General features: G+C 37.9%; 1 protein-coding gene across 2 annotated transcripts in view; it reads right to left on the bottom strand.

Annotated features, from left to right (window-relative positions):
- The window catches only part of LOC113055173 (leucine-rich repeats and immunoglobulin-like domains protein 1), a 35,312-nt gene extending 19,296 nt beyond the window's left edge, over window positions 1–16,016 (bottom strand). The window contains exons 1-3 of one of the 2 annotated variants that reach the window (XM_026221202.1): window positions 14,914–16,016; window positions 3,708–3,779; window positions 2,657–2,731 (exon numbers count right to left, since the gene is read on the bottom strand). In XM_026221202.1, coding sequence (XP_026076987.1) covers window positions 2,657–2,731; window positions 3,708–3,779; window positions 14,914–15,104 — 338 coding nt within the window. In that variant the 5' untranslated portion in view covers window positions 15,105–16,016. The remainder of the gene's footprint in view (window positions 1–2,656; window positions 2,732–3,707; window positions 3,780–14,913) is intronic. The other variant, XM_026221203.1, reaches the window with a different exon arrangement.
- Window positions 16,017–16,348: the final 332 nt, after the last annotated feature.

Genomic DNA, 16,348 nt, shown 5'->3' with positions numbered 1-16,348 from the left:
TGATTGTCTTATCTACTTTGGTTGAAAATCGATTCAAATATGTGACCCTGGACCACAATACCAGTCTTAAGTGTCAATTTTTCGAAATTGAGATTTATACATCATCTGAAAGCTGAATAAATACGCTTTCCATTGATGTATGGATTATAAGGATCGGACCATATTTGGTCAAGAAACTATTTTAAAATCTGGAATCTGAGTATGCAAAGAAAATCTAAATACTGTATTTTTCGGACTATAAGTCGCACCTAAGTATAAGTCAAATCAGTCTAAAAATATGTCTTGATAAGGAAATAAACATATAAATCGCACTGGACTATAAATCGCATTTATTTAGAACCAAGAGAAAACATTACCGTCTACAGCCGCAAGAGGGCGCTCTATGTTACTCAGTGTAGGCTACACTGTGCAACATAGAGCGCCCTCTCGCGGCTGTAGACGGTAATGTTTTCTCTTGGTTCATTTCTCTCGGTTCATGTCAAATTAATTTTGATAAATAAGTCGCACCTGACTATAAGTCACAGGACCAGCCAATCTATGAAAAAAAGTTCGACTTACAGTCCAGAAAATACGGTATTTAGAAAATCGCCTCTGAAGTTGTCCAAACGAATTCTTAGCAAAGCGTACTACTGGACAAATGTAAATAATCTAAAATAAGCAGGTTTGCACAACCATAATATTAGCCAAAGACGCCAAACAATTGGTTATTGGTGGCTTCATAAAGCAGCAAAAGACCTATAAGGGATTAAAATTTTTTGCCAACTTATGTTTTAGAATATTACACTTGGCAACATAAATTAACCAACATTGTTAATATATCAGTGATTTTACTGCTCTTTCTATTTGGCTAATACATTTCCTAAACAGACTAACAACTTTCAACTAAAATGTAGCTAATTTAAATAACTACTTGCCTTTAACATTTAATAAGCAAAAATGACTAATTTAGTAAAACATTGGTTTTAATTACAAACAAAAAAAGTCTTAGCCATTTTAATATATGACATAAAAAATGGCAAACAGATGAAAATATTAAGATACATGTCCATAGAACCATACAACTCACACAACTAGCAAGTGTAACATTTGTCAAACACTCCCCAACAGCTGACAATCATAATGCACTAGAGCTATATTTCAATGCGCATTTGTATTATATGGCTTGCACTGCCATAACAATGAAGAGTGAGACCCTATGTCGCACAGCACACTGTGAGAATATGACTGTCAACAGTCAAAGGAAAGGATTAAAATCAGTGGAACGGCAAGCTGTTTAAATACTTCAGTAGAGAGAGAGGGAAAGACAAAGATACTGTTTAAATGTCGTGTTCAGTTCAAATAAAGCAGGGCATTGAGAAGTTTGGTGTTGGTGACAGACGCAGCTGTATTTTAGTGCCGGCTCTGTGGCCATATCACAGGGACCTGCTGTCCGACAGAATTCCAGCTGGTGAACTCTGAGGGAGGAATTCCATGAGCGGAGCGGCATTTTGAACAAGAGTCACAAGCAGGAGCAGAATGAGGTGTTCCTCACAGGTGGAAACCAAGACCTCTCGCTCTTTCTGTTCCTACCCCTTTCTCTTCCTCTATAGGTGACCATCCATCTCGCCCCCTTACGATTGACCCCTCCCCCATTTTTTTTTACAGTAAACTGCTTGACTGACAGCTACAGCTGGGCGTTCTACTGCATTCAGCTGTGCGGCTCAAAAAAGATGAGCCCTTCCTGATATGTGGCAGCCTTCCATAGAGACAGGCCTCGAACCAAGGCCAAAAAAAGAAGCACTTCCATTTGGTCCTAAATTCTCTGATCATCATTCCAACCTTTCCCGATATCTTCCGAGCACAGCTCAGCAGTGTTATATCAAATGTTTGAATCCTGTGAAGTGAACGGAGCAGTCATCGGGTTTTTCATCATTTCTGGGAGACGGTGATTAACTGTAAATCAATGAGGTCACACCATGACAGCACAACTGCCCGCTATAAAGACACAGATCACTTACGGCTCAAATGAACGACACATTTGGTAGTGGAGAGATACATTACAGATGGGAACTTTATCTATGCAGAAGACAGATTACTGCTGTGCTATCAGTCGGTGTGTAGGAGATACAGGCAAACTGGTGTTCTGAAACAAGTCTATAACCAAGCATTATTTAAAACAACAACATAAACGTAAAGTAGAAGTTGTACTTTTCTAGGGGGGATATGTTGATTTCTCCTTTAATAGTACAATTTAAACCTGACATTCAGTACTGATATTTGCAGCTAGTGCAAATCTAGCCTTCTTACTATATAATACTCTGAAAACTCATATTCACAAACCATAACTGTGTACCTGGATGCCAAGGAAGGAATGGGATTAAACAAACAAATACAGGGAGAAATTCTCCAGGGTAATGCTAGTAAAGGCAGTCCCACCAGTCTGAGTTTCACTACTACAGCCAGCAACACTAAACACTGTCTACTAGAGGTGGGAAATTTTAGGCGTGCAGTTTTGCTGAATTAATAACCACAAAAATTTTGATTTCACAACATGAACTGCTTAAACTGAAATGTTCCTGACTGCCCACACCATGCAAACAGTAATCTGTGTCATGAACAGAAAGTTCCACCTCAGCAGCAGCCATCAACACAGCACACACACTGACGTTTCACTTACAAAGAGAGTGTAACGACTGTTGCTGCTGCGTCTCCAAATGAAGGGATGGATGTCAGTTCATTGTGGTCAAGCCTCCTGTCAATCAAAAAAACAGACACACACAGTTTAGACAGTGACCTAATATAGATCTCATATTGGAAATAATATATTTAATTTTTTTTTTTTGAAAATGTATGTAATGTATTTTACAATAAATATATGAATAAAATCAATTAGATATATTAAAAATAACATATGTTTAATGTTTTATGATGAATATATCTTTAGAAAACCATACTGAATTTATACACATATCCACATATCTACACACATTATATATATATATATATATATATATATATATATATATATATATATATATATATATATATATATATATATATTATTTTTTTTACTACCAAAAGAGAGAGAGAAAGGGAAGGTAGGCCTGTCTGGCTGAGGGCCAGACACAGTCCCTCGATGTATTAAATATTTACAGCGCAGGTTAGTGGCTGGTGTCGGGTGATGATGGAAGGCGCTTATAAAAGCAAACCTCTTTATTCCCAATCTGTGCCACTTTCAGGACAATAGCCACCATCAAAAGTCCTTAAATATCCAATGGCACTAACAGCACACTTTAAAATGATTTATGACCGTTTGTGGCTAATGGCTGTAATTAACATTATTACACCATTTAATGTACTTCATTCAATTGCCTCTCTCTATGGGGCTTCACTTGTGGGAATATTTTCAAGCTGAATTTAGAAGGGGGTTTTACCCGAAACATTAACCAGCGCTCCTACTTAGAAACAGGATTTTATGCTGATCTCAGATCTGTCTTAATATATAACTGAAGATTTGAAATGAATAAAGCCGAATCAAGATCAAAAACATTGTTGTCCTGAAAACAAACATTGGCCTTAAGGTTAAAGGCCAACAACAACATTATGTTACAGCCCTGGAAAAGTTGCTAGCATGCCAATTGATTTCATTAAGCCGGGAGAGATTTACAGCTGACGCTGGTTAGATCTACGGGAGGTTTGGACTGGGGACATGGGGCTGTTCTACTCACACTTCTTTCAGGTTCGGCAGATTGGAGAGGATGTCCATATCGACTGCCGCCAGCTTGTTGTGGCTCAGATTTCTGAGAGAATAGAGAGAGGGAGGGGGAGGAGAGAGAGATTTCTTAAAACAGTTTTAGTCAGGCACTCACAACAGTCGACAGTCTGTACTCCTTCAGTAAAAAGTGGTAATGTGAAAACAATTGCATTTCTCTCTGAGCAGAACCATTAAAGCAGCATAAATCTCTCGCCTCACTATATTTTAAGTGCCAGCAGCAGCCTTCAACAACACAACGGACAGTCAATCAGTCCAGTTCATCACTGAAACGTGTCGTATCGACACTTATGGCCCATAAATCAGGGACATCAACAGCCTCCCTTTAGCAGGACGTCATCATTTCAGCGCGGTTTAGGCGAGCAGTCATCCAAGGGCTTCAGACTGGGCTTGGCAGAGCGCTGGACTCCTGCTCTCCCTGCTGAAATGTCAGAGATTGATGGCGCTGTGATCTATAAAGCTCCTGTCAGCTCTGTGGTTTCTTCCTTCGCTCCTCAGCTACTGCATGGCCAGATTTTCTTTTTTGATGGGCTGCATCATTTTGCATCGTTTATAGTTAGAGAAATTGGTTTAAAAAGGGATGCATTGACTTATTCGATATTGTAGAGGAGTACTTAACAGTACTTTTACTAATCATTTTTAGGCCGCAAGAATGAGATCAGGAAATTATGCAGGTGGGTTGGATTTGAAAAATTCCCAAAATTCATCACCAAGACTTAATATATCTGGAGCACATAAACGGATAACTAGGCAAAACTCTGACTTCAACCTTCTTAAACATTACAGCTTCAATGCTTGGGATTTGTACGATTTTTCCCCCATGTTTTGTCTCTCATACTCGCTTCTATTTAGTTATTCAAAAATACAATAAAAATGGTAATAATGTGAAATATTATAAATTAGAATAACTGTTTTCTATTGTAATACATCTTAAAACGTAATTTATTCCTGTGATGCAAAGCTGAATTTTCAGCAGTCCAGTCTACAGTGTCACATCATTCTTCAGTGAATTTGGTGCTCAAGAAATATTTCTTATCAATCATAACAAAAACAGTTACACTGCTTAATATAAGGGTCTTACTGACCCTAAACCGAATGGTAGTGTATTAAACATAGCACAATATGTATTTCTTTAGTCAGGGAGTTGAATATAATCCGAGAGTCAATACTTTGTGTTTGCAGGAACTAACCGCTTTCTAAACGAATTTTACAGGCGGACACTTCCTTCTAACAGATTCAATGGCACACACATCGAGTTCTACTTAGCGGTGTTAAACGATTTCATACATTTTAGCAAAGCAATTTATTATTGCATTTTACTTGGTCTGAAAGGGGAAACGGTCACAATGCTTCTGTAGCTCGTGTCCATGTGTGTGTGTTTGTGTGGAGATAATCACACAGGGTGAGCTGCCCTCAAGGCAATCGTCTGACAGGTGAACACAGCAAAACTGCAGTCCTGTACCATGAGGCAATTACATAATTATACCAAAGCAAAGTGAAAAATTGTAGGCTTTCTTAAAAACGCCTCGCCAGAGGGCACGAATGCTGCAGAGAAAATCACGTACATCATGTAGAAAGCTAGTCGCTAATCTGCTTTAATCGTTTCCAACCTGAGTAATGTAACCAACTACTTTTTCTTTCACACACTGATTACTGACTAATACTCGTATTAGATTCCACTACAGAATTTTAAGTGCTGAAAAGGAGACCAAATACCAGGTTAAGCCATTTCACAATGATCTGGACAAAGATATATTGTGCATGTCAACGGCTCTGTCAGTCATTAGTGGGTGGAGCTAATAAAGAGGCGGGAAGTATTAAGAGTAATTTTAATGCTTTACTGTTAAACAGCCAATCAGACAAAATGCTCAGACTAGATCATGACAGTCTCCATGCTGTTTGGAGAACTGACCTATGCCTCACCATCTTAAAAGGAAATGAGAGTGTTTAGCCTATATAATCACAGTGTTTGATTCTCAGTCACTTCACTTTGTTGAAGCCTCTTTATCTTATCAGCTAACACTAACTTTCACACCTTCAGGCTGACCTTTGGGGAATAAATCACATAGCCATTGTAACCGTTCAGCAGGTGCAACTAGTGCTCTAGTTCTCCAGTGAGGAAGTCTAAGACTTTTGTGGCTTTGAGAGTCCACTATTGGAGTTTTATGGATCTAAATACACGTCTAGTGGTTTTGAAGCAATCTATACAAAAGTTAAGGGTCAAGTAAATTATTTTTCTTCATGTTTTTGAAATTATTTTTTTTTATCCTCACCCAAGGCTGCATTTGTTTGATGAACATTAAAACATCAAGTGACATGGGGTCCTTAATGATTTCTCTAACTAGGTTTGAATATTTTAAACTTATTGCAAATATAGATATATTTTTATAATGATTGAAATGAAGCTTAAATTCACATATACACATATTAAATATAAAGTGGCATATTTAAATCAAGTAATTAAACAGGACTGTATGTGTAAATACTGTATAATGGAAATAGGTAATAATGTGATATGATCGAGTTTTGTAGTCTTAAACTATTTGCTTTATGTCTATTATGATTCAAACAATTCCCAAACCCACTGGGGTCTTTACTCTGAACTAAACAAATGCCTCTCCTCTTTCTCAGAGAGTCCCTTCGGGTCCTTTCAACACTTCCTTTGATTGCCTGATTCGACCTCAAGCTCATACTGAATTTTTTTTTTTTTTCAACAAAAAAAAAACCTCGAGATATAATGTAGTATTATTGTAGAACATTGTTGTGTATAATGCCTAATCATAAGAATGTTCAGAAAAGGTGACAAAAATTTTATGAAAAAATGACTCCTCATATAATGTTTTTTTTTTTATGAGCCCCAAATTATTGAAAAATGTCCATCCCTAGTGCACCTCAAAATTGCTAGCGCCCCCTTAAAGGAAACCAGAAACACTCTTTTGGATTGCTAAGAAACTAGTCAGCGCAGTGGAAATTCACTTTAAGGAAAGATGATTGCAAAATGCTTTTCCTGCTATCCTCTGTAAATAAATAATACACTATTTTCAAGAATTATCCAATCATCCTTTATCTGCTCTCAAATCAGCTCAGATACCTGTACCCACTTCACTTTGAGAACACAAAGCTTAAACACTTCTACCATTTTATAACCATGCAGACAATAATGACTTCCAACCTAATCATGCTAGTACAGGCTAGTAAATACAACTTCAACTCTTAACAGCCAATGATGTCTCTTTTTATGAAAGTTTCCATGAAACATGAAGGTGAACGGCCAACAGCTTCCTTTGCCAGGAAACCAGGGTAAGAGAACATTCACACCTAACAAAGGTCAAAGTCATTTAGAAAAATGACCAGAGGGAGAACCCCCCCCCCCCAAAAAAAAATCAACGAGTACTAACAAATTGACAATAACATACAGAATAGTGTGGCTTTTTAGGCCAGAATGATAATACATTCTCAAATATTGCATTTCATTTTGGTTGCATTGCTTTGAGAGTAAACAACGAGAGTAAACAATGGATCTGTTGATTTGTCAACACCAAACTCTGACATGCTGGTTCAATAAGGTATTGAAAATAATATCAACGCTATAGTTGTCGCCAGTTATATTAACAATAAAAATATCTCTATTATATCAGCTTCTCCCTCAAGGGCCATAATCGTGAATAAAAACGGCAAATAGACGACCTTTATCTGTCTATCTTTATCACTGATAAGTGGAGTGTGAACTTTGGTCTTTGGAAGTGTGAAATGATGTCAATGATGGGGCTTTGTGATGCAGCTGGAAGACAGAAGCATCTTTAATGCTCCCTGTTTCAGAGGGCCATAAACTAGTCAAAGAATAACTTTTCTGTCACAGGACTGAGTGATGGAGAGAGCGAGAGACCAGACAGACACTTGCTTCTCCAAAAGATGCACAGCTTGTGCTCCTTTCTCTCGGTTTCCTGCCATAAAGACCATTTACAACCCAGCAACCCCACTGATAGTGAAGCCAGGAGCTCTTACAGGTAGTCCAAAGCACAGAAAAGGGAGCGAGAGTATCAAATCTAGACTGAAGATCGTGAGATAAAGATCATCAGGAAGCAGACCCATTTTAAAGACAAGTAAATGACAGAAATTGGGCCCAGGAGCTGGTAAGAAAAGGGTCTCTTCTAAACTTGGGCTGAGAAAGAACTAGAACCACAGATGCCAGGAAAAAGTCCAAAACGATCACACTTGATTATACGCACATTTGTTTCAACTGATAATTTTTAATCATATAATGAAAAGCCAGAGTTTAGACAGGGAGTGAAAATACAGACCAGCTCATGAAAACTTCTTAAAAAACTTAAAGTTAACAGAACAAGTGATTGTTAGATAGATTACAGAGTTATCCTGTATACGGTTTATTATCTTAACAGAATATAACTGGTTTAAAAAAAATAAATAAAGCCACAAACATCAGAGTGGTGAACTTCAGCAGTGTATTCAACATACTGAATAAAGAATATATCTCATTTAATTTATGACCAGCAAAGTCAAATTTACATATTTACATATGTACATACCAGGGAATATTCAAACACACATTATATGTGTGTGTGTGTGTGTGTGCCGTTCATCCAAATAAAAACAGAAATATATTAAAAGAAAATTATATACACATTCACACAGACCCAATTGTGACTAAATATAGTAGCATTAAATTCAGTCTTTATACAGTCAATAATTATAAAAAAAGGACATATTTCAAAAATAATAGTAATAAAAAAAAAATGACAAAAACAATGTTACCAAATTTTAACTAAAATTAAAAAGAGATATCAAAGAAAACAAAAACAGAGGAAAATACAGAAATAAGAAAGAGCTGTGAATTTGCATTAATATTCCAGTTCACAACAAAGATTAAATGCTGGCTCAACAGAATATACATATCAACCTATACGCCCACACATTCATGTATAATGCCATAAAACCTCTGGAAACTGTATGCGCTATGGGGTTAAAGGCTAGCTCGTCAGTAACACTTCTACAGAATGTTAAATGGTGATTTTAGTCTCCAGGCCAAATGTGCTGGGGTGCTCTATAACGCCGGTTACTCTCCAATTCTCTCACCCCTCCCCTTTCTATCACTCTTTTTTTACGTCTTTTCCAGATCTCCAAACTCTTACCAGCTGTACAGAATTCACAGATGAGTCATCAATCACTCTGTAGACACTTAAACAAAGGAGGGGAGAGAAGGAGGTGCTCTCAAATGTGTCTCAACAGAAAGAGAATCTGGAATATTTAGATTCTGGTAAAAGTGTGGCTGCCATTTCCCTAAACGAGACATAACACTCGTCTACATCTAAACTAGTCCAAATTGCAACATACAAGCTTACCGTTAAATGGTTAATTCAAGTTTTATGGACATTAACAGACAAAAAGCTAATGGATGTATTTTAGCTGACTGGAAAAAGCCTGGGCATAAATCAATGGATAAAAAGTTATTGGATGTATGGAAACTCCACAAGTGTAGTGCTAACGTAAGGTGCAGTTAACCTCTGTGTCATGCATGATAAGCTTAACATGGCAAGGCGCTCCTTTAACTCACAATATGATAACGCAAGCAAATTCTGCACCATGCTACCACACACACCTGGAGCCAACCAGTTCAGCTTTTACATTTGTAATGTGCTATGCTTTCAAACATCTAGAATGATGATAGAAGTTGATGTTTTTGAACGTGACCCAAGTCTTCCAGCAACGGGATTAATAAAGCATACTGCTCAGATAACGAAATGAACAAGCATCGAAACGAATTAAACTTCTGAAGACATATTGCAGGGCTCAACATTAACTCTTGTCTGTTTGTCCGCAACAAGTGGATTTTTCAAGTGAAAGAGATTTTAACTTGCCTCACCAGACAAGTACTTCGATTAAAACATCCATACCAAAAATAAGTAGGGAAGCACCGAAAGATCAATGGAAATAACTGATATTTTTCATCAGGTGTAATTCACCCAGTGTTTCAACGGCGACTGATAATGGGTAATGTATTGACAGTTAAGTCATGCCACTTGAGGGTTGCGCAGCCTGACTGTGTGCGAGAGAATCTCGTAAAGAAATCAAAACAAATGAGCACAACAGCACACACAAAGAAACACACATACTGTGGTATAAAAATGTTGTGCTTTTATATTTATAACATATGATAAACAACACCACATGATCAAGAGTGCGGTTTCCTGAATATCAGCACAATTGCAAAGGTGAAAATTACTTTATACAACAGTTAATATTAAGTGACTTTTAGACACAATATTAACTGCCAAAAACAGTTCCAAGCAAAGCCATAGCAAAACACACAGAGGTGTTTTGTTATTGATTGATTCAGTGTTTTTGAACGAATTTTTTGAAATCGGTTAATTGACTGATTCAATGACTCACTAACAAGGGCTGTCAGTCGATTACAATTTGGTGAAAATCAATTAATCGTTTTGTGGCGAGTGGGGCGGGGCCGAGAGGTGTGGGAACGAGGAGTGAGGCCAGGTGTAGTGATTGAAGATGAGCTGCACCTGCGCCCCACCGCCAGTATCGAGTCCCACGTAGGAGATGGAAGGATATAAAACTGGAGCGACGACCGTGAAGGACGAGAGAGGACCAGGCCTGGGACATTATTTTATGTGTTTGCTTTTTATTTATGCGCACCAGTCGTCCGTGAGGGGCTGGTGCGCCGTTTTGTATTTATTTTTGAATTATTAAAGTGTTTTGATTGTGCGCCGGTTCCCGCCTCCTTCTTCCCGATGATTACGAATACAATATCGTTACACGTATATTAATCACATTACCCCCAAAAGGTAATTTAAAGTCATTATTGGGTTACATGAGAAAAAATAAATAAATAGATATTACAAAAAGTAGCTTTTTTCATTTTCTTTATTTTTAACGTTTGGGTAAAACTGCCAGAAGGTGGCACTAAATGTCTTAACTAACCAGTCATGAATGAGTCATTCATTCATTCGATTCCTTCAAATGACTGATTGATTCAGGAATTACCGTGTTTTTCGGACTATAAGTCACACCTGAGTATAAGTCGCATAAGTCCAAAAATATGTCATGATAAGAAATTGTGTGTTGCTCTGAGTTGCACAACAGTTGTGCAATGGATTTAATTGGTAAAATTTGCATTAGCTAAACTGACCAAAAAATGTGTGCCTAACACAACATTAAGATCTTATTTCTTGAACTGTTGTATAAAATCAGTATCACATTTGCACTTGTGCTATTTGGGACAAAAACAGCACTCGTGATACAGCACTCTATGCTCACGTGATATTTCTTATGAGACAAAAACTCATACAGGGCCGTTTTTCCCCAATATCCTTAATTTTAGGTGTTTATATTTCTACATCACATAGTAACTGAATTTCGTAGTAAAATTAAAGATTTTGACATGAATGATTACATACATTTAACAAGGTTAGGTAAAAAGGACAAGCATATGCCAAGGCTTAATGTCGAGCCCCGATACTGCTGACTGGTTTCCACATGTTGAAAGAATAAACAACGGGTCGGAGAAGCAGATCAAGATCTAGGCTAAAAGTTTCGTCAATGGAAAGCAACGGACCATGACACTGAACTAACTCTTGTAGCCTGGCCAAAGAAGCACCACACCCTTAACATTCAGGTTTACACAGCGGCTCCTCAACAGGTGACAGGGACTGTACAGAACAGAACGCCCCAATGAAAAAAGAAACATCAAACCCCCTTTGTGGTGATGAGAAAAATCTGGCAGGCTGTTTACCAACCCTAAAGAGTGGCCAAACTACAATCACACATGTGGCAACCCAGGTTCCACATACAAACCAACCAACCACCCCCACTGCTTTCAAAACGATCAGGAGGGCCACCAAAGGGTCGTTGTAGTTTACTTTGAGAAGTAAGACTCATACAGCTCGTTATATCAAGCCAAACTGTTTCCATCACCTTGGTCTTTACAGCAAACTGAATACACAAACAAAATCAAATAGCTATTTAATCAAAAACGGATCTCATTTGTCCTGAATTTTAAAGGGTCAGTCCTGATGAATGTAAGATGCCAAAGACAGGCATAAGTTTCCATAATCAAAACCAAAATCGCTTAATTTTTTTGCCTTTTCATTACTTCAGATGGATTAGATGCAGGAAATCATTTTAAAATAAAATAATTTCTTTCACCAGGAATTCAGACAGTTCACCCAAAAATGAAAATTAACATTAATTCAAACTCATTTTTCCAAAGTTGTATGACTTACTTTCTTCTTTGGAACATAAAATAAGATATCTTGAGAAATGTCTCAGTGTCCATAGTCAGTGGTCACCAAAACTCGTTGGTTACTAAATATCTTGGTGTTCCACAAAAGAAAGAATATGTTTGAAATGATATGAGGGTCAGTAAATGATGACAGAATTTTCATTTTTGAGTGAACTATTTCTCTAACCCTCAACCATGAAGAACTCAATCAGTCTTTATCTTAATGGAGTTCTTAAGCCCATATCTCAAAGTTAGGCTAACTTAAATCCACAAAGGGCCATGTGCGAGATGGCGATGCCGACACATCACTGCTTCCTACTCACCATCAAGGTCTCTCTGAGCCACGGGGAAATCATTAAATGAAAGAAAGAAAAAAATGGGCAGTATGGAGAACCTATTTGGACAACTGGAAGGTATTAAGGCTTGATTTTATACTCAGGCCATGTCCTCAGGGTTTTTCCAACCACACAGAATTTTCTACTCTTAAATGACACATTGCATTGACGGACAACCCAAAAAATATCTCTGGTCTATAACTTTAAAATCCAGCTTCTGTTGGAACTGTCAACATGAAAGCAGAAATAAAGATACATTAAGAAGCTGGAACGTGCCTTTCAGTTCATGGAAATGCTAAAACGCTGTAGTCCCACTCCGTCTGAAAGCATGTGATGGAGATTTACTACTAATCACAGAACCGGCTTTACTAACGAAATGCACATGACAATCGCATGCGATTTATCGTGCAGCCCTAAAATGCAGTTTGACGCTCCTTGGGCAAGTTTGTGCCGTGTAATTAAGCAAGCAACAGGTTTGGGTGTCTCAAGCACCTTGACTGCTTGTAAATAGCCACAGAGGTGTACAAAAGCACTGAACATGAATAGTGACATGTGAATAGCGATAGTTGTGGGGATTAATTACTATAAATGATCAGTATTTATGACAGACCACAGTTGCCTTAAGCTGTTGAGAGACAAAGAGTCACTGGTTAACAACAATGAGACAGTTGGTTTGGGTTTCTTACTGCTGTTGTTGTCAATGAGGTTTTTTAATATTAAAAACGGGCACACATTACATAAGGAAAGTCTAGAGGAAATGTTTATCACCTGATGGGCAGTTGAGGCCTACCAATAAAAGCACTGTTGTTCTGTCAAAGCTATTTAACCTCTTCTAATATTAGTTTTAAACTAGACTCTTTAAATGGTTAAATATACTAATTCAGCAGAGTAATATGGAATAAATCAATTATTTATTGCTACTCTGTGCTTAATCTGTAACAAAAATGGCCCAGAGTTTCCCACATTTGAACAACCGGTATTTAAAGCAACAATAGTGTCAACATGAAATATAATTTTTCCCTTTTACTTTCTTAGGGTTAGGTTAGGGTTAGACTTTCCTGGTCTTAAGGACTTTGCACACTGGGTCTGCATGCAATTTCCGCATGCAATTTTTCACATTCACCATCCGTTCCTATCAAAATGCATGCTACGGTTGCAAAAATGCAGAAAATCGAACATGATCCGAAAGTGTGTAAGCATGATTCACACAACGTGAGGTTGTATATATTTTTCAACGTGCAAAAATTAGGGACCATTTTTCACCATCCAGTCTAATAATGATAAATGAAGTCCATGCTCCCAGATTTATCCTGTTTTGCTCTGAAACACGTCACATTAGCTTCCCACCAAAATCACTATGCATTTAAATGGTAAATCCAAGGGCTATAGACTAAAGCTCTCAGCAATAGGTTAGACAGTCCTTGAGGCTACCTGACCAATCATTATAGATAGCTCATGACTTGAAATGATGTTTCTGTGTTGAAACTTGTGCGCGATAACCATCTTTTAAACTTGACAAGGACAGTAAGGGAGCTGCCTTTCTGAAATCGACAGACAAAACGGGTATCTTTGCAGTGATGAAACATGCAGTAAAGGTGTTAAAGATAATCCTGGACAGCAAAATCGTTCCCTTTGAAAATGATATGATTGTTATCTTGAACACACAGGCAAGATAACACCATAGAAACTTTGTCTCGGCCACAGAGATACATCACATCAAAGCCTACCGCCCAAAAAGACATCTTTAAAAGTGATGTCATGTTTGAGGAAAAATGTTTAGGAAAGAAGATTATTAAAATGGCTTTGAGGTATGTTCTAAAAAAAAAACACACACACAATCTTCAAAATATATCTGGGAGTTCAGACAATGTCAGATAAATGTAAAAATAACAACTGCCACTGTTCTCAGTGTTTATTACGAGACTAGCTATCTACCGTCTTAGCATAGGGCTCTTATGAAGAAAATAACATGCCAAAATCTATAAACCAGACCAAATATAATGTCAAAACCGCTGAACTGTATTATTAATGCCACAGTACTAAATGGCAAAGTTTATGAAAAGTTCCTGTGGGAAAGCATAACTGAAGGTGACGCTTGTTAAAAAAAATAGGTTTGACGTAAAATAAACACTGAACACAACCATGAAGAGATTTTGGAATACTATAAGCTTTATGCCTTGTTTTTAGCACTCTAGTCTAATAAATATGATTTTAAGGAACAAAACTACCTTCCAGCATTTGACTTGACTCATATCAGGCCTCACAAAACTAAGTTTCCAAACTTATTATAGTAACTAGCATGTCATAACCTGGAAGAGAACAGAGACTATACTTCTAACCAATACCATTTTATGATTTTAATGGAAACACAAACTTTTGTCAGTACTTATAAGCAATAAATAAGTGTAGGGCACTATGTAGGACGTGACACTTGTCGTTTGTCATTCTGTGACTTTTGAGTCGTTTTCTTCCCTGGGCAATGTCAGTTAAGAGCGTTAAAGGACATAAAGCGTGTTGTTTTTAAGAGAATGGGGTTTTAAATTGACTCGGGCTGGCCAGATTTGTGTACTTACAGATGGACAGTGGTCTTAGGCAAGTCTTGAGGGACATCGGTAATGTCTAAATGACTGCAGTCGGACGCATCAAGCGTACACGTACAGTTTTGAGGACACGGTGCGCCATAATTGATGATCAGTTCCAGCGTCAAAAGCCAATAAAACACATGATATGAAAGTGATCCCATCTGTCCCAGCCACGCCGCCATTTTGTATCCAGTTGTCTCAGCGCTTAACGATAGATCTCTCTCTCATCCACAAACGGACAGCTCGAGCTTATTGAGTTTCCCAGAGTCCGAGTGTTTCGACTTCATTAAGTTGTTTGTTTACCCAGCGGTAATGTGAAATTACACCGGGTTGATTTAAGGCTATGCATCAGTCCCAGATTTGAAAACAGTCCACAGTAAAATTGTATCTCCCCCGCTGCACCACCACTCAAGTAAATCAAAGGTGAATCACGACGAGGCAATACAAGAAACTTGTCCACAAGCCAAAACTAAATGCAGTTGTCCTCAAAAGGTTGAAAAGGGGGTCTGGATGGGAGATAGACAGGCGCTTTGTTTTGGCAAAAGAGGATCGACTGAATCAAATGTAGTTTGAGGACTTTAAAGCGTCGATGTTTCTGAAGTTTTTGATCCAAAGTGATTCGTTATTCTCAAAAGTAAAACCATAGTCGATCGTGACTATTAACTCCATACGAATGTGTCGAAAGACAATCTGAGATCGTCGGCGCTTTGAAGAAACTTTTTCTCAGGAAAAACCGCACTCTTTAAAAAAAGTTTAATGCTCTCGTTTCTTCGCGGATTTGATATAAAGTTTTCCAACTGCGAATGCAGGAGTTTGGATCACTCGAGTGAACTGTGATAAAGCACTTTTGAAGCGAAAGGTTCCAGTAAACAGTCCGACTGTTGTGAACTTTGCGGCTCGCTTTACTTTCCCTCTCTCTCTTTACTGACCTGCGCGCGGTTAAACGAAATTATCTCGTTGTACGGTTCGAAAACTCCGATAATTCACAAATTCACCTCCGCTTGTTTAACCCCTCCCGGACTTTACTTTCTTTTTATCCAGACGTTCTTTAGTCCCACGTTGGATACATTAGAAGTCATAAAGATTCCCTCATTTTGCTTTCCGATTGGTGCTTGAAGAATGATTGACAGTCAAACTCTGGATCTCATTGGCTGCTTTGGAGCGCTCAGGCGCCACGATTTTGGAGGTGCTGGAGCCCAGCTGTCAGTCACCTCGCGTTAGCCCCGCCCATCTTTCACACCCAGAGTGCGAAACGGCAACGCCCCCTTTGACTCTCATCGTGTCTTAAAGGGACAATGTTCATGTCTGGTTTTTAATACAATACAATATTATATTGTTGTATAATATATAGTGTAATAAATGCACTTAGAATGTAAAAATGAAAAGCAGGAAAGTGAAATAAACAATAGACTTTCTGCCGTAATTT

This window comes from Carassius auratus, chromosome 36, assembly GCF_003368295.1.
Source record: "Carassius auratus strain Wakin chromosome 36, ASM336829v1, whole genome shotgun sequence".
NCBI classification, from domain to species: domain Eukaryota; kingdom Metazoa; phylum Chordata; class Actinopteri; order Cypriniformes; family Cyprinidae; genus Carassius; species Carassius auratus.
Note: the sequence above shows the minus strand (reverse complement) of the source record. Positions and strands in the feature narration are given on the sequence as shown.